General features: G+C 43.1%; 1 protein-coding gene across 2 annotated transcripts in view; it reads left to right on the top strand.

The window, feature by feature from the left end:
- LOC138800265 (proprotein convertase subtilisin/kexin type 5-like) overlaps window positions 1–20,042 on the top strand; it is a 93,893-nt gene that overhangs the window by 57,834 nt on the left and 16,017 nt on the right. For both annotated transcript variants that reach the window (XM_069981948.1, XM_069981950.1), the window contains exons 13-15: window positions 2,380–2,585; window positions 3,005–3,105; window positions 16,933–17,104. In XM_069981948.1, the coding sequence (XP_069838049.1) occupies window positions 2,380–2,585; window positions 3,005–3,105; window positions 16,933–17,104 (479 nt within the window). The remainder of the gene's footprint in view (window positions 1–2,379; window positions 2,586–3,004; window positions 3,106–16,932; window positions 17,105–20,042) is intronic.

Here is a 20,042-nt window from a genome sequence, read left to right on the forward strand (position 1 = left end):
CCAGGTTCACATTATGTATGAACAGGTCACAGAACGGCCGGTGTCAGTGAAGTGCAGTACCAGTCAGATAAACTTCAATTATATTGAATTGGGATGCGGGCGCATCCATGTGTGCCCGCATCCCAATTCACTGTTGAACACAGGCTGCACTTTCCATTGTGTGAGCTGTCAGTGTTGTGCGGCCGCTATTTAATGAATAGTGGCTGCACAAAACTGACATGTCAGCTTTTCGTGTAGCCGCTAGTGATATGTGTATATGTGTATACACTCCTGCAGGGATTCCCTCTTACTGTAGTACAACATAAGTTTTGTAGCAATCACGGCCCTTGCAAATCGGCAACAACGGCGTGATTAATACAAAACTTAGGTTGTGTGAACATGGCCTTATAGAGTTATCCTGTGTTGTTAAACACTCTTATTGATGTTTATGTGAACTATATGTAATGATATTGTATTGTTTAACAATCTACTGTGTTTAGTTATATAGTGTATTCATGTCAAAAATTTTAATTTGTGTCAAGAAGCTGTGCAAGAACAACAAGATGTGCACAGTAGCATTTCACTACTTGCCAGTAATCTCCATTCAGGCAGCTCAATTATAAGTCTACAGGGTTGTCTGGACAGAGATGATTGATAGTGGGTAAGTGCAGTGTGGTACTCCCTGCTCGTCTTCCTGATCGGTGGTGGTGTAAGCAGTGAAACTTTTGACAGTTTTTTTTTATTATGACAGATTGACTTTAACATACGCCAGTCATGACATCCGAATTGAAGTAAAAAAAACCCACAGCAAATATATATATTTTTGTCTTATGTATGCTGCTCATACCTCTGCATTTTACTCTGAACCAGTGGACGTTTTTTCTTCTTCTTAGTCATCATTAATTGTTCTCAAGTCTTTCAGTGTAAACATTCATCGTTCATAGTATTCAGATTCGAACGCAATTCCGATCATTCAAATTATATATATAAACATAATTATGATCACACTAATGCCTTTTTATAGTGATTTATCTTCTTGTCTTAACACCTAGGGGGACATGTATCAAACGGCGTACATTTTTTTTTCGGCGGAAAGTGCCGATTTGCGCATGATTTTATTCGCAAATGGCCGTTTTGCGAATAAAATATTCGCAAATCGCCACTTTCCGCTGCGTAGGCCGGGGGGGGGGGGGGGGGGGGCGGGGGCCGGGGGGGGGGTGTGGAAGGGGCGGGACAGGGGGCACGGACTCATAGTCCACGCGATTCATCATTTTTAAACTGAAAGATACGCCGAAAACCTACTCCACCTTTCAGGTGGCGTAGGTTTTCGGCTGTGCGCACCGACGCGCATCGGATTTATGTAGAGGCAGTCCGCCTCTACATAAATCTCCGTAGCGCCGGAGATGTGGGGACATTTATAAGTCCGGTGTAAAAAAACATTGGACTTAATAAATGTCTCCCCTATTGTTTAAGAGAAAAAATTATTGCTCGGTCTGCACTAAACGAGTGCTTAGGTGATTTATCTGTATGCGTAAATGGACCCTTAGTTTGTTCAGCTACTGCAGATAACAGGTGGGTTATAGGGACATGTACAGCTGCTGACCTCCCCCAGATCACTTCCCCCATTCTAAAGGCCAAATAGCCCTAGTATTGGAGAGTCATCTGCAATTTTACAGTAAGTTAGACTCCTAGTGGTCAAATTGATAGCATTGTGTTTTATATAGGAAAAAGTCTTATTATTTATTGGTAATGACAGTACCTATACAAACAGACAAACTGTTTCATAGAAAAAAAAAATCTTTTTCTAAATAAAAAATAGACGTATTAGGCTAAAACTACAACCTACTAACAGGAGATGCAGGCAGTGAAAACAAATCTTATGTGACCTAACTGTAATACACATAACCATTTCTAAATAATAAGACTTTCCCAAGATTCAAGTTTTACACCAATAATTCAGTGACAAATCACGTTATGACTAAATTAATTCTTACAGGGGTAAGGCTAGGTTCACCCTTTTTTTGCACAAGTTTTTGAAATCCATTTTTTCATCCGTTTTTGGAAAAAAATGATGAATTTGTGCGCATTCGTTCCATTTTTCTCATTGAGTCCCATTATAAATAAGGATCAAAACGCATCTGGTTTTTTTTAACATACACAAAACCTACTTGACCTTATTTTTGTGTACGTAAAAAAAAAGGATGCATTTTGATCCTTTTTTTTTATAATGGAAGTCAATGGGAAAACGAATGCATCTGTTTTTCCATCTTTTTTAATGCAAAAATGGATGAAAAGAGCGGATTGCAAAAACGCAGTGTGAACCCAGCCTTACATTGTTTTTTTTTTTTTTTTTTTTGTGGATCTCAAATATTGAATTTCTGTATCTTTTTGTACCAACAGATACTATAAAAGAAATAACCAATGTGATAAATGTGACTCTCACTGTCAGCTCTGTTCTGGTCCTGGATTTGATTCTTGTCTAGAATGTCCTTCAGGAACCTTCCTCATAGAGGATACCACCCACTGCGTTAATGAGTGCCCTGATAGGTTTTACATGCATGGAAACAAATGCAAGAAGTGTCACCCAAGCTGCAGAACCTGCAATGGTAAGACTCTCCTGCTGCCATTTTGTATTCATAATCTGAAAAAATGGATTACATGTAAAACATTACAATTGCCTTTAGGTAAATACACGTAAATTTCATTATTCTTGAACTGGGCTTTGGAAACTGGGTTTTGGACAACCCACAATTCCAACAACTGTTCTTAGGGTTTTCTTGAGATAAATAGAAGTAATGGAGAAAGACGGGTAACACCACTGGGGTGAACAGTGGCCGATACTGCAGAATGGCTGCTGTTTTACATGGCCTTATAGTTCTTTTCTGTTGTTTTTGAGACCAATGTTAGATCGGCATGATAAAGTGAAGTTTTTTTATAAGAAGGATTGTACTGTCTCTCTTTCGGAGAGGTCATGTACTGCATTTCTACAGCATTTCCCACAAATGTGATAATATATCCTATACAGACTCTTCAGTGCAAGGATGCAAGACTTGTGACAAAGGCAGCAGCTTTAAAGCAGGGATCTGTTACCCACAGTGTGAAGAGCACCGCTACCTGGATGATGATGTAAGTGGGCTCCACATTTCTCTAGCACTAACCCTGTAATATCCAATACTATCTACTACTATTACTACTGTGTGAATAATGACGGTGTCCAGGCATTTGTACCAGCACTTTTTTTTTGCTCACTAATGCTGCCACCAGATTTTATCGCAAAACCAAAGGGATATATAATTGCTATAGCTACAAGGCTAGGTTCACAGACAGTAAAATATAAGGTAAATATGGCCATTATTTGAAGTGTAAATAAAACAATGAGTAGATAATATTTAGATGGCCACAATCAATTATGAACATTATTCTGCATGGTGTGCGCACTGTTTTTGCTTTAGGGCAGAGTCTGATTGACTTCTAGAGCCATGACACTGGAGGCCTCAGAGAGGTCTCCGATTTTCATAACTACCATCGGGACTTTGCAATCACTTTGCAGAGTCCCAATGGTGAACAGAAGGAGATGCTGCAATTGCACTGACCGCACCATATATGGGTTTAACTGCTGGGATGCGAGCAAGGCAGTTGTGGTGAGTGCCTGGCTATCACTGACGACAGATACCCACTGCTGATGGCACTGGAACTGCTTCTGTCTCCATTTCATGTCCACTTTCAGTAACTCAAAAGCAAAATTGGATAGTGCGGTAATGTCCATTTGCGGGAAGGGGTAAATAAGGGCAGCATTAAGTAATGACAGAAATGCTGAACAGAATTTAGTATTGCATCATTGTTTGCCTATTAACAGTATATATACACAGTATGGCTATGTTCACCCTTTGTATGACACTGACCATTCCATTACCCGGCCGGGTCACGGAACGGCCGGTGTCAGAAAAGATTATCCCAGTACTGGCCAGATGGTCTTTACAGTCGCTGAATTCGGATGCATGCGCATCCATGCGCACCCACATCCGAATTCCTTGCTTCACACAATTAAGCGTGCAGCCAGAGTCATACACTCCATTGTGTGAACTGACAAGGCTGCAGTAAACTGACATGTCAGTTCCTTGCAGCACCGCTAGGGATTCCGGCCAGACTGCATATTATGTGTATACACTCCGGCCAGGATTCCTTAGAAGGTACCACTACTCGAGTACCGTAGTAATCACGACCATTGTTACGTAGTGGGAACATGGCCTATAGATAGATAACTGCCAATAAGCTGCCAGTGGAGTGAGGGAGCTGGTACTCATAAATATTGAGGGTTATTGAGCACATGCACATAATGGAGAGGATTAGTGCATAGTACCCAGAGTCCTCGTTATTCAGGAGAATATCTAAGAATCAGCTGCACAAAACAATGTAAGTGATACATCTCTTTGCTCAGCTTGTTTGCCATTAGTTTATGCTACTCTTAGGTAGGGCAGCATAAACCTACTGACAGTCTCTGTCAAAAGCAATATTTGAGCAGCCTTTTACTCTATAACCATCCTATAACGCTTTTACTTTTTGATCTATGGGGCTAAATGAGTTGTAATTTTTTCGTGACATGGTCTGTACTTTCTATTGGTAGCTTGCTTGCGTATATGCAACTTTTCGATCACTTATTACAATTTTTTTCAGAATTTGATGTGACCAAAAATGGTCAATTTTGTATTTTGGCAGGTTTTTGCGCTTGGGATGTTTACTGGAATGTGGGATCAGGAATGTGATTATTTAATAGTTAGTACAATTCCTCATGCGCCAATATTAAATATATTTATTTATTTCGAAAATGGGAAAATTGGGGTGATTTAAACTTTTATTATGGGATGGGATTTTTTTTTTATTAATGAAACTATGGGAATTCCATAAACAATATATTAATTGTTAATAAAGATCAATGCAATACATATGCACTGCATTGATCTAAGTTTCTATGAGCTGCTGGAGGCCATAGTAATAGAATGCTGAGCTGGGATCAGCGTCATTGTGGCCCTGACCTCCAGCCCGGCAACAAAAATGGATTTCAGAAAACAAGGCAATGCAAAAATAGGGAGCCAGCAGAAACAGAGTGAGAACTCAAAATAGCCAGCATCTAGTGCAGATACTGGAGGTGCTTTATAGGAGGTCAGGGGTCAGATTCAGGACTGGATTGGCCCAGCCCTTGATCTCCAGCCACAGATATAGTGCCCCAGCACAAAGTGTTGCGCTAAGTTTCTCATGCACCTGTGTAAAGTTTTATCAAAGGTTCACAGAATGGGAGATGGTCTAACTATATACTGTGTTTTCCCCACTAGGTGTCACTACTGTTTTTTTGTTATGACTTATTCTGTGCACAGCTGAGGAAAGTATTGGGTTAACTGTCTTTGTCACATGTTGTTCTCCTGTCCAGTTGTAGGTGCAGGATACTTCCCCTCCTTTTTCTACCCTATCCTGTCCTTTGTTGCTTACACACACAGCCCCCACCAATCACAGGGAAGCTTAGTATGCCCCTAGAAAAGGAGTTCTAGTTCCCGGTGGGAGGAGTCTTCCAGTTGGGGGAGAGAGAGAGAGAGTGTAATTAAAAGACACAGTTCTTGCTACAATGAAGCCAGGGAACCAGAGACTTACTTCTTCTAACAGCAATCAACCACTAGCATGCAGTGCTGGACCCCCTCTGGAGGAAAAGGACGTCCTCTGAGGACGACCTTTTCCACGTCAGGGATACTAGCTGTACAGGGCAGTGACCTGGATCCAGTTAGGCACTCACCCCCAGTGGAACAAAGCTGGGTTAGCCAATATATTCCACTGCGTAACGTGCGGCTATCCTGGAAAGTTTCAGGAAGTCTGCTCAACCCAGCTCAGGGACCTGGGGCCTCATACTACCCTCACGGGACAGGTACCTCAACGCTATAGGGCATTAGGCGGTTCAGTATATGTGAGTACACAGATCTTCTTTCTTCTTATTCTCTACTACACCCAGCTACGCTATCCCAGGCAGAGTACACTGCTACCTTGGAAAAGCCCCTCAAGACGCTCCACTACTCCCCTCTCTTCCGTTCACAGATTAACACTGCTTCGCACTCCTGTCTGCATCTATTGTTATTGAAGCAGAAACCTATTTTTGTGTATTGCACTGAAGTTCTAAGTAAATGGACATTATTCTGGTTAAGTCATTGGACTCTGTCTATTCCTTTGCACCAACACACCAGTGTATACTTGGGCTAAACCTGCGGGACTGAAGGTCAACCGATCGGGGGTGGGTAACCATGCCACTCCAGGCTACCGTGACAAGTGCCCAAATGACCCTCACCCACTTAGCTGCCACGGCTACTGGTCCCTCCGTGTTCACCTCATGGACACCTGAGCACAGCACACACACTAGAAGGCAGACCTGTCAGTCACAGAACAAATAAGGGCTTATTCCCACATCCCTTATATTGTGTAGGCTACGGATGGGGAAGTCCTGTATTGGAGCGGAGAAACTGATTGAATCTCCGCTGCACTGTAATGAAGCAGCCACGTGGCTCTGTCACTACAGTGTTGCGGAGATTCAAACAGTTTCCCTGCTCCCGGTATCATGTTGATACATCATGCCAGGTAGAGAAACACTATAATATAGGAGAAGGTTTAGACAACAAAAAAGAAAAAAACAAAATGAGTACAAAGCTATCACAAAAAACGCAGTCTCGCACTACGCAATACGAGGACTGTGCCAAGATACAGATAGGCATAGTCCTAACATTGCATTTAAATGCTTAATTAGTCAGCACAGCAAAAGGCCCGCATCAGCTAATAGCAGCGGTTCCCGGCTGCTGAACACAACGTGACCCCTCTCTGACCCCCCCAGCGTCTCCATGATGTACCAGGTACGCCATAGGTCCCCAAGAGGCTAAAGAGGTTATTCCACAGGGAGCTGCTATTGTCTTAAAATTGTCTTATACCAGTGATATATATCTATTCATGTCACCTGTCACTGTTATGCTGTACAAATCACCACAGTCTTAGGCTTTGTTTTAGACCTAGTGGTGAGAATAACTGCAAGATATAAATATTTTTATAATATAGACAGTAAAATGGAAAATTTGAAATAAACATAATCAAAAATTCTTAACCAATATGTTTAATATATAAACTTGATTTAAGCTATACATCATTTTTCTTTTTTTAGCTGTTTTGCCATTAACAGTGAAGGCTTTCAGTACCTTATGTTCTCCACTAGAGGGTGCACTACACTAACAAGACTACATTGCTTTTTAAAACTTGTTAATGAATCAACTCCATGACATTTCATGATGCATTCACAACAAGGCAGATATGTTTGCTGAAATTCCCATAGCTGTTCAATTATTTTTTTTTAATAAAACTTGCAGAATTTGTGTCCTAGCTGCCAAATCAAGGTTAAGGGAATATATTTTAAGTAGCAAAACAACAAATTACTGCTTATAAATATCCTCTACTTGTAACTCTGGTGTTATCTCTTGTGTTTTTATTCTCAAGTCATGTGTTCATCATGTAATTCTAGAATTTTTATTGAAGTATTAGGGAAAAATGCCAATAGGCACATAGACATGGCATTTATTGCTGGAATAGACTTCTACCCTATAGGAGCAAAAATGTATTGTGAACTAAACAACCATACACAATTTTTATTTATTTTATTTTTTTACTTTTTTGGGGTGGGGGCACATATCATTGCACTGGAATTTCAGATGAAATTACTTTGACTACCTTAACAATTACCATATACAGTATTCTATGACTATGACAGGTAGGGCCTAATGGAAAACACCATTCCTAACACAAGACATGTTCATATAACTTTAACCTTTAAACACAATTGAGTGGCAATTTTATGTTTATTGGTATAAATAAAGGCTAAGTTATAGTATACTTGGTGTCGTACTGCAGCTTCTTTTTTTATGATTATTTGTTAAAATTCCTACTGCATACGTAAGTTGCATATTTACTCATACCCGGAGCCACACACCGAGATTTAAATATATTAACTCGACTTGCAGGAAAACATTCTTCGGGCCAGGGATTACTAACTCAAACATATTTTTTAGCTTTGGGTTAAAAATTCTTGCTGACAGTAGCTTACCTTTTTATGGGATGGTGAGAGAAAATATGTTTATTTTGTGGGTAACAACTAGAGAAAAGTTTGGCTTTGTCCCTAAATGAACCACGTTAAAACAGCCAAACGATTGCAGGCATTTAGCTGTTTTCATGCTTTAAGCAAGTTTGCTCATCAATACTTACCTGTCCACCCTCCCCTGGTGTCTCCTGCTGATCGCAACTGCCTCCACTTCCTAAGATGAGAGTGACAGCCTGCTCAGCCAATCAGTGGCCGTGGTGCTATCGTGTTTCAGTCAATGATTGGCTGAGCGGTCTGTTACTCTTGCTACTGGACATTTTATTTATAGGATCTGTGGAGGAGGGTAATCACTAGTTTATACAGAAAGGCCATGGCAAGTAACACCATCCTAAATGCAGACAGTTGTCACCTCAGACATACAGTAGAGTCTATCCCTTTAGTGGAATTCACCAGGGCTAGGAGGGCTTGAAGTGACACATCAGTTTACATTAAAGGGGTTGTCCAGCCAGGACTCCTTTCTGCACTATAACTGGGGAGGGGGTGAGTTAAAAAAAACAAAAACATACACTTACCTTTCTGGCTCCTGCACTGCTGCCTGTACTATGCATTGATGTAGCAGGCCTGCTCATCTATCCAGGCTACAAAAGGGTTCTGGCTGGATAGCCCCTTCAAAGTAAACAGGACATTAGGATATGATTGAAGAATAGGTGTTACAAACAGTGGATGCTATCTAAAGCTCCTGTCGGATTGAGTTACACCCCATAAAATGCCCTATTACAAAATAACAGTAAGGGTGTGTTCACACGTACAGGATATGCAGCAGATCTACACCATCAATCCTGCTGCGGATCCTGTATGTGTGAACCAGGGGCGTTGCTAGGGTCCTAAAACATCCGGGGCCCGGGCCCTCTGAGTGTCGTCATAAATGATTAGCGAAGGAGCCCAGTGCAGAAGTTAGTAACCTCAATGACCGCTCTATTAGCCCAGCTCTATTGCTGCCACTCATAACAACTGTGGCTAAACAGAAAGAGGCAGCCACCTGGCCTGAGCTCCTGTCAGGGTCACTGTCACCAGTCGCAGTACACCCCAGTGGTGAAAAATTGCCAAGTAAAAGCATTTCTAAGGCTAGGTTCACACTGCGTTTTCAGCATCCGTTTAACGGATCCGTTTTTTTTAACGTCCAGAAAAATAGGGTCAGCAACGTTTTTTGGTCCGTTTTGGTCCGCCAAAAAAAACGGATCCGTTTTTTTTTATAATGGAAGTCAATGGAAAAACGGATGCACACAAATGAATCCGTTTTTTGCAATCCGTTTTTCATGCGTTTTTTGCAAAAAACGGATGCGTTAAACGGATGCTGAAAACGCAGTGTGAACCTAGCCTAAGAAGATTTTCTTGCTGTGTCCCTCCATAGTAATAATGTCCCCTGCTTTTTTCCCTATATAGTAATAATGCATCTGCTGTATCCACTATAGTAATATATTTCCCCCTCTCTGCCTGCAGTAACCCCCCCCACACACACACACACACACACACTACCCCCACCTAACCCATACACACACACTACCCCACCTGACCCATACACACACACTACCCCACCTGACCCATACACACACACTACCCCACCTGACCCATACACACACACTACCCCACCTGACCCACACACACACTACCCCACCTGACCCATACAAACACACACACACTACCCCACCTGACTCATACACACACACACACTATCCCACCTGACTCATACACACACACTACCCCACCTGACCCATACACACACTACCCCATCTGACCCATACAAACACACACACACACTACCCCACCTGACCCATACACACACACACTACCCCACCTGACCCATACACACACACACTACCCCACCTGACCCATACACACACTACCCCACCTGACCCATACACACACTACCCCACCTGACCCATACAAACACACACACACTACCCCACCTGACTTATACACACACACTACCCCACCTGACCCATACACACACACTACCCCACCTGACCCATACACACACTACCCCACCTGACCCATACACACACACTACCCCACCTGACCCATACACACACTACCCCACCTGACCCATACACACACACACTACCCCACCTGACCCATACACACACACACTACCCCACCTGACCCATACAAACACACACACACACACACACTACCCCACCTGACTCATACACACACACACTACCCCACCTGACCCATACACACACTACCCCACCTGACCCATACACACACTACCCCACCTGACCCATACAAACACACACACACTACCCCACCTGACCCATACACACACACACTACCCCACCTGACCCACACACACACTACCCCACCTGACCCATACACACACACACACACACTACCCCACCTGACTCATACACACACACACACACTACCCCACCTGACTCATACACACACACACACACACTACCCCACCTGACCCATACACATACACTACCCCACCTGACCCACACACACACTACCCCACCTGACACATACACACACACTACCCCACCTGGCTGACCCCCCCCCCCCCACACACACACACTACCTCATTTGGCGGCCATCCTCCACACATACACATTACCTCACCTAGCGGCCACCCCCATCCGGCCACCATCAAAGGTGGTTTAATATCCCCTGCTGGTAGTCCCCCTGTGTATACATCATATACACCCCATATGCATACACACACACCCTAAACACACTGCACATACATCACATACTTACACACATACTATACATGCATACACCATATACATATATCATATACACCAACACTGTACATGCATACACTCTATACATCATATACACACATACACCATATACATACATCATATACACATACTGCACATATATCACATACACATACTGTACACATATGCATACACCATATGCACACACTGTACATGCATACACTTACTGCTCATATATCATATACTGTACATGCATACACTTACTGCTCATATATCATATACTATACATGCATTCATACACGTTTAATACACACACTGTGCACCTTACATACATAAGCACACTTTACACACATACACTTGCACACTGCATAGAGACATCCACAGTTCTCATACACGGACAGGCAGGCAGGCACACACACTCACATACACACTTACTTTTTATCAGGTTGTCCTCAGCTCCTGTCCAGCCACCCTCTTCCTCATGGTCCCGACTCTCCTGTGTCCTCCCGCCCCTCCCCCTCCTCCCGACAGCAGAGGAGAGCAGGAAACATATTATGTGGAGGGAGCAGGATCCCAGACTGCAGCATGAGGCAGCCTACTGGGCCTCTCCAGGAGCAGGGGCCAGCACTGGCTGTCATCTGACTGGGTAAGGTAAGAGCCCCATCAGATGACAGCTTGCACTCACTGACTGCTGCACATCCTGCTGCGGGGCCAGGACAGACAGATTCAGTGTGCAGTGTGCCCGCACTGACTGGCATCTGACTGGGTAAGTGCCTGAACCAGGGCCCAGTCAGATAACAGCTTGCACCGGCACACACTGACTCTGACTGCACGGGACAGTCAGAGTCAGTGTGAGTGCACTCACTCACTGACAGTCTATAGGAGATGCAGGGGCAGAAAACATTCGGGGCAGCAGGCATTTTATCCGGGGCAGGAGCCCCGGATAAAACTGCCTAGCGACGCCACTGGTGTGAACGCACCCTAAGATATGAAATTTTCACTTGTTTTTTCCTCACTGTACAACTTCCAGCATGGAGAAATTAAGTCCAATACTAATAGATTTATTCCTGTATTATACCAAGACCGTGATCCTTGGAAAAGGAATAAATTGTGTTACCAGAAAGAGACAAACGATAGGAGACCTTTTGTCCCTAAATCTATTTGTGAGTTCTGCCAGACATAAAAGTTGGCTTACGCAACAGGGCTTCTTTGCATGTGGTAGTGCACTGTATATTACCTGTAAGTATGCACGGAGGAGACTGGAGTTAACTCCTCAGATGAGACTTCACATTTTATAGTTATTAAATCTTATGAAGCTCCGATCATGTGATTTATGGATTTATGGTATAGAAAGTACGACATGTAATCTTTTGTACGTAGGATGTGCTATAAGGAAGCTGAAAGTGAGAGTCTTAGAGCACATTGCAGACATTAACCTTTGGCAAGTTTTCAAACCACGATGAGGGGGAGATTGGAGGAAATGTGTCCTGAACAGAGAGGCTTATTAGATTAAAGAGACCTTGTCAGTAGGTTTATGCTTTCCCCTCTAAGGGTAGCATACACTAGTGACAGAGAAGCTGAACAGAATCAGGGCCGGCCTAAGGGCAGATGGCGCCCTGTGCGAAATTTGTTTTCTGCCTCCCCCCCCCCTCCAGACGCAATGCTATCAGAGTCAGCAAGCCATGAGATGAGAATATAAGCAGCTCATATACTGTGTAGGAAAAGCACAACTGATTGTCTTATTGTCCACATGGACCCCTTTAAGGACCCCTCTAAGTCTCCCCATACAGTATCAAGAACCACAATGATACCACTACATAATACCGCCACACCATGACCACTATCACTACAACCCTATAACAGAGTGCAGTTACATCCAGTGACTCACAGCAGGCGTCTTCTCTGAGTTGTTCACTTTTCCTTTTTCTTCTCCATCCAGCCTGTGCCATCTTGAATTCTTCTCCTCACCATGAATCCTTTCTTACAGAATCTACCAGAGAAACATTTTAGGCTCCTTGCTCTAGAACACAATAGTATTTAGGTCCCATGTCCCTATATAGTTATTTGCCCTTCTGTTCCCCTAAGGCTCCCCTGTGCCCCCACATAATAGTTATATATATGCTATATAATTACACACACTGGTTTGTGATAGATGTGAAATGAAATGATCTTAGAACAGGGGTTGTAGTACCAACCTACACCACCAGATGTCACCCTATCATTTGAAACTACCCAAAATAAAATTATATACAATAAAAGACAAAATGGGCTTAGTTCATGAAAGTACAAATCATTTTTATTATGTATAATAGGTACCAATACATAAAAAAGCTTTCTTAATACTAAATGAAGTTTAAAAGTATGACCACAATAAAAACAAAATAAAACAAGTGTCTGCAACAAAGTATGTCACTAATGATATTACCCACAACAGTTTTGCTATATGGGAATATATATGCAAATTGCTTTAGATCTCGTAATGCTCTAATACTGCCTCAGTTTCAATGAACACATAGGCAACCAAAACCAAATGGCCATTATAACATTTAGAACTTATTGCCCCTACCCATATTGTCAGACACCGCACAAGCCGTTCCTACGTACGTTTCGCTATTGCACGCTTCCTCGGGGAACTGCCCACTTCTAGTCTCACCCCCCTTAAATATGCCTCAATCCTCATTAACACACCCGCATCTTCCGGGACCACGGCGCGCTGGACTGGAAGCGGAGGCCGCGTCACATCTGGTTTGGCAACACATATATTATCCCCAGAATAATTGTTACTTTCACTAATCAGGCTCTTTAAATGTATACAGCGGTTTCAGAGGTTTTCCATGTAGTTTCAGTACTGTAGATAGCACAGCTACTATTGGCCAAGCAGAGTCCCGTGACCAAGCACCCCCAGGCGTGCGCACTGGGGCGGTCCCTGACGCCGTCGTCGCATCCGGTTGGCCTCAGTTACCTGATGTGCGCATGTCCGTGACATTTTTGTTGTGGACATGCGCACTTGGGGTGAGTTGCCAAACCGGATGTGACCCGGCCTCCGCTTCCGGTCCAGCGCGCCGTGGTCCCGGAAGATGCAGGTGTGTTAATGAGGATTGAGGCATATTTAAGGGGGTGAGACTAGAAGTGGGCAGTTCCCCGAGGAAGCGTGCAATAGCGAAACGTCCGTATGAACGGCTCGTGCGGTGTCTGACAATATGGGTAGGTGCAATAAGTTCTAAATGTTATAATGGTCATTTGGTTTTGGTTGCCTATGTGTTCATTGAAACTGAGGCAGTATTAGAGCATTACGAGATCTAAAGCACCTTGCATATATATTCCCATATAGCAAAACTGTTGTGGGTAATATCATTAGTGACATACTTTGTTGCATACTTTGTGGTCATACTTTATAACTTAATTTAGTATTAAGAAAGCTTTTTTATGTATTGGTACCTATTATACATAATAAAAATTATTTGTACTTTCATAAACTAAGCCCATTTTGTATTTTATTGTATATAATATACTGTATGCTATATAGTATAGACTCCTCTATGCAGTCCTAATAAAATATAACCACCCCCCAAAGTGCAGCACCCACCTTATATACCTCCCCCATGTGCAGTATCCCCCTTATATACCTCTTCCATGTGCAGCATTCCCCTTATATACATCCCTCATGTGCAGTACCCCCCTTATATACCTCCCCCATGTGCAGCACCTCCCTTATATACCTCCTCCATGTGCAGCACCCCCTTACTGTATATACCTCCCCCATGTGTAGCACCCCCTTATATACCTCCCCATGTGCAGAACCCCCCTTATGACTCCCCCTGTGCACCATCCCCCTTATATACCTCCCCCATGTGCAGCATCCCCCTTATATACCTCCCCCATGTGCAGCACCCCCCTTATATATCTCCCCCATGTGCATCATCCCCTTTTTATACCTCACCCTGTGCAGCATCCCCCTTATATACATCCCCATGTGCAGCACCCCCCTTATATGACTCCCCCCTGTGCACCATCCCCCTTATATACCTCCCCCATGTGCAGAATCCCCCTTATATGACTCCCCCCTGTGCACCATCCTCCTATATACCTCCCCCATGTGCAGTTCCTCCTTATATACATCCCCCCATGTGCAGCACCCCCCTTATATACCTCCCCCATGTGCAGCACCCCCCTTATATACCTCCCCCATGTGCAGCACCCCTTATATACCTCCCCCATGTGCAGCACCCCCCTTATATAGCCCCCTTCCCTGCCGTTTAGCACCCCCTTATATAGCCCCCCCCCTCCATTCAGCACCCTCCACATGCAGCATCCCCCATAAGAAAAACAAAAATAAAACCATACTCACCTCTTACAGGCTCCCCAGCAGATCCTCTCTCCTCCCTGAGCTCCGGTTCCTAAAGGCTCTCATTGGCGGGGTCTTCTTCTTTCCTCCCGACAGGGGACATAGCAGACGCGCCTGCACACAGCACGTCTGCTATAAATAACACGGCTGTCCCTAGAGGTGGAGAGTGGCCTCTTTTGACCGCAGGCAAAATGATGTCTGTGGTCACAAGAGGCCGCTCTGCACCTCTAGGACCAGCTGCGTTATTCATAGCAGACGTGCTGCGTCCAGGGGCGTCTGCTATGTCAAGAGTGATTGACAGCGCGACGAGCCAATGGACATATATTACTACTGTATGTATTGTGTTCTTATTCCCCATTTTTCAGGTCAGAAAAATCTGGTGACATGTTCATAAACTATGTGATTGGTTGTCATTATGTGTATAATATTGGTTGTTTTAATACTGTATCATGCTGTGAACAAGGGAGGTTATGACCAAGAAGTTTTAAAAAAGCCTTTTTATTTCAGAAGTGTTGAGTTCTAGTCCATAGTTTTGCAGTCTCCCTGCTCTGTGTCTATGTGATTGAGACAGCCCTATAGAAATCCTTTATGTGGACATCTTGGTCATGTTACACAGACCTTGATCAATAAAAATGTCTATGTGACATATTGTGAAAGTTTTTTCTGGTGACAGTGCCTATTTAACCCATTTCTCATGTCATGCATTAGGTGAGGGAGCATGGCGCATTTTTGGGAACCACAACATGCCCAGTAATCACCAGCCAGTGAATATTGACACTGGAGTTCATCATCATCGGTGTTCAGAGGGTCTGATCGGCACCCCCATGATGTAATTGGGGGTTGACGACCAGTTGTCAGGGCACAGCCCCCTGGGGTGACTGAGCTACCGATGCAGCCTTCCTGTGGCAGGCTGTGCTAGTGAAGCACTCCTGATATAGATCAGTGTAATGCATATGCATTACATTAAGCAATCATTCAGTTTCCTTTATAGCTCAAAGTAAATAGGTCACCCCCAGACCAATTACTTAGCTGGCGGCACAGCTGGATAGAGATCAGTGAAAACATTTAAAACATACCTCTGTTGATTGTGTCTGTGTTTTTTATTTTATTTTAAAAAATCCTTGATTTGGGCTTCAAATTGTTTTAGAGGTGGAGCCTATTGTTTCCTGGGGCCTAGCACCGCTACAACTCACTGTCTATGCACAGTGTATGGCCCTGATTATACAAAAGGCGGACATACAGCATAGTAAGTTGTGTCAGTGCTAGGGCTGAGGGAATACTAGACTATGCCTCTTGTACACTATTTACAGCTGAAATTATAACTTTCAAAATCTAAATCGACAGTTTATGTGATATAAAGTAAGTTAGAAAAATCATACCTTTTTTTTGTTATGCTACGAAACTAGGCTATACTTACTTGTATCCAGGTCCAGTGTCCTAAAGGCAGCTTTTTAGTCTTTTAGTAGAGATACATAAGGTCCCGGTCAGTATAGAGTGTCACTGCTTAATGTGTCCATCAATCACATGACTGACTTCTCTATGAACATGCAGATTATCTGGGAAACAGGGGACTTCCTGTGTTTAGACTCTTTGAAAAAAAAAAAATCTAAACACGGGAAGTGCTGTGTTTTCCATGATACCTAAAATAGGGTTGCTAACATTTTAAAAAATGTTTGTTTCAATTTTATATAGGGTATTGGGGATGTATACTGGAACTCAAAATACCCCTTTAATATAAAAATATGACATGCAGTTTTGTATTTTTGTTACAGGGTGTGTGTAAGCAATGTGATTCTTCCTGTAGACATTGCTCAGGCCCTGGATCTGACCACTGCATATCTTGCAAAAGTAACACTGCATGGGCTCCTGAAGAAATGAGATGTATTAACTGTTGTGATACACAGGCCGATCAAAGTGACTGTTGCTTCTGTGATGTAAATTCAGGTGTGTACTGATATATAGCACTGTTATAAAACACTAAGAGAAGTTGTAAAATGTACAAGAGATTGGGGAGGTACAGTTCACGATCAGAAGAAAAGGCAAGAAAGATCGAGGTTAACTAAAAATGCCTCTACCTAGTGACAGGAAAAAGGAAAATTAAAGTGACTCTGTACCCACAATCTGACCCCAGCAAACCACTTGTACCTTCAGATAGCTGCTTTTAATCCAAGATTTTTCCTGGGGTCTGTTTGGCAGGTGATGCAGTTATTGTCCTAAAAAACAACTTTTAAACTTGCAGCCCTGTGCCAAACGGCCGTGGCCTAGTTTGTGTATGCATTAAAGGACAAGTGCCATGAAAAACTTTTTCCCAGTAATCGAAGCACATTACAAAGTTATATAACTCTGTATAATATGCTTTAATCACCTATCTGCCTCCCTTCCCTGTCTTTTCCCCCCTCCACCCCCACCAGGAAGTGTAAGAAACTTACACAGACCTAATGACTGTCGTCACCGTCACCAAGATCTTCTCTCAGCTCCTTCTCCTGTTACACTAGCCTCCCCCCTCCCCTGCCTTGTCAGGTGACAGGCTTGCTCAGCTCCCATTGGCTGAACAACTGCAAGCCATCACTTGGACTGGGGAGGGGGAGGCTGGTGTAACAGGACCTAGAGCAGCCCTCCTGATGATGACTCATCCTCACAAGAAGGAGCTGCCTGGTGACGGTGACGACAGTAATTAGGTCTGTGTAAGTTAGGACACTTCCTGGTGGGGGGTGGAGGGGGGAAAAGACAGGGAAGGGAGGCAGATAGGTGATTGAAGCACATTACAGAGTTATATAACTTTGTAATGTGCTTCAATAACTGGGAAAAAGTTTTTCATGGCACTTGTCCTTTAAGCTGGCACAATCTCTCGGTACCTCCTCCCTGCCCTCCTCATCATTAGGAATGATCCAGGCAGATTTTCTACTATTCATCACCTGTGTCAGCACGGCACATGGGCTGAATCAGTAAGGCACCTGTGTAGTTTTTACTGGAGAGGAATAGGAAAAATGGTGAAGAGGGCGGGGAGGAGGGACCAGAGGGGTGGTGCAAAGTTAGGGCACATATACTCCAAGCCACGGCTGTTAGGCATAGGGCTGCAAGTTTAAAAGTTGTTTTTTAGGACAATTACTGCATCACCTGTCAAACAGGCCCCAGGACAAATGTTGGATTAAAAGCAGCTATCCGAAGGTACAAGCGGTTTGTAGAATGACTCCTACAGGGAAATAGTTTTTTAAGTCAAGTTTAAAAAGATATTGTAAAACTAAGTTGGGACCTGCGTGTTCCTACTTGATTATTGCTCCAATTTTGTATGACCTTTCTTAATAAAATGGGTTTGGAGAAAAAAAGTTTAAAAAGATATTAAGGAGAAATTGAATAAAAACAGTAAATTTAATAGAAATTAAGTTACACTGTCTATAGAAATAAAAATTGCTGTTAGGCCCTGGTGGAAGAAGAAACAATTCTGCAACTATCAATATTCTGGAGTAGCAGTGTGTCCCACTGAAGGGATTGCAGCAGACCTGAATAAGGAAACTGTTTTCTGGGCGTTGTATCACAGGGAGTAGTGAACATTTTCACCACTCACCAAGTGTAAGTAATCTGTTACTAATATACGTAGTGCTCCATAGGGAGGACAGATGCGCTCCCGCTTAGTTTTTTGTGTTATTTCTTTCAGAATAATCTATTTAGACTATAATTTAGAAGAGGGTGACTGGCTGTAGCTGGGAAGCCCTGCCATGGTCGGGCATAGGTTAACCCGTCTATGGAAGAGAGGTGGCAGCGGTGCTGAGGGTCCACGGGGTCCTGCAAAGAAAATTCCAGCATACTGCTACTGCAGGATATGCTATTGGATTCTGGATAATCACAGAGAAATATTTTTCACCCCCATCACTGTCAGTAGCACCTTTGCCACAGAGCTACCTGGTACTTAAAGGATCCACAATGACTGCGGTATGGCGACTAATTAGGGTCTCTTGGTGACATTTACAGGACAGTTATGAGTAACCGCATCTTGGTGGCATACATTGTGGTGACAGATAGTCACATGCATATATCTATACACTTTTTGTGGGTTCCCTGAGACTATACTAGGGGACATCATAGCCATAATAATAATTCCATATGTACCCTTTCAGGCCTATGCAGAATACCAGGCCTGCAATGTTATCTCTCCCCTAATGCCATCACTGCTCGGGACAGAAACACTTGGGAAGAATTTCCTTTGCTTCTGCTGTTACCAAAACATAGGTTTATCACTGTACATAGTGTATGCATAAGTGTATGCAAATGTCTGATTCATGACAATGTGCAGTGTGCGTGCAACAGTGGATTAGCCAATACATTATGAGGTCAGTATCTGACTGGTTTTATTTGGTCTCATTTACCTGGTAACATCCCAGTATGACACTGTCCTTATCATACCCAAAAGAATGCAGGCAAATATTTGTTGATTGGGTGTAGCATTACATGCTGATACTGAATTTCTAATTACATTTAAGCTACCCAAGCTGTTTTTGTTTGTCTATTTATTTCACACCAGAAGTTTTTTCCTCATAAAGGCAAGGTGTACTGTATCTATACTAGGTCTAATCAAGACCGATATTGACAATAATACTAGTATACACAGGTTACGTAATAGTGTCACACCATAACCACTACAACTACCACTATATAATGAATAATGCCACCATAATATTACTGAATAACATCCACTGTAGAAAGGCATATACTAATAATACCAGTATATACAGGACAAATAAAACAGTCACACCATGACCACTACCATCCCTATAAGGTGACTGGATAATACCACTGTACTGTTACTGAATAAAAGCCATTATATATATAGACCAATATTCTCCCTAAGCAGTGACCATATAGAGACAGATCCAACTGTGCATAA

The sequence above is a fragment of the Dendropsophus ebraccatus genome, chromosome 1 (assembly GCF_027789765.1).
Source record: "Dendropsophus ebraccatus isolate aDenEbr1 chromosome 1, aDenEbr1.pat, whole genome shotgun sequence".
NCBI lineage: Eukaryota > Metazoa > Chordata > Amphibia > Anura > Hylidae > Dendropsophus > Dendropsophus ebraccatus.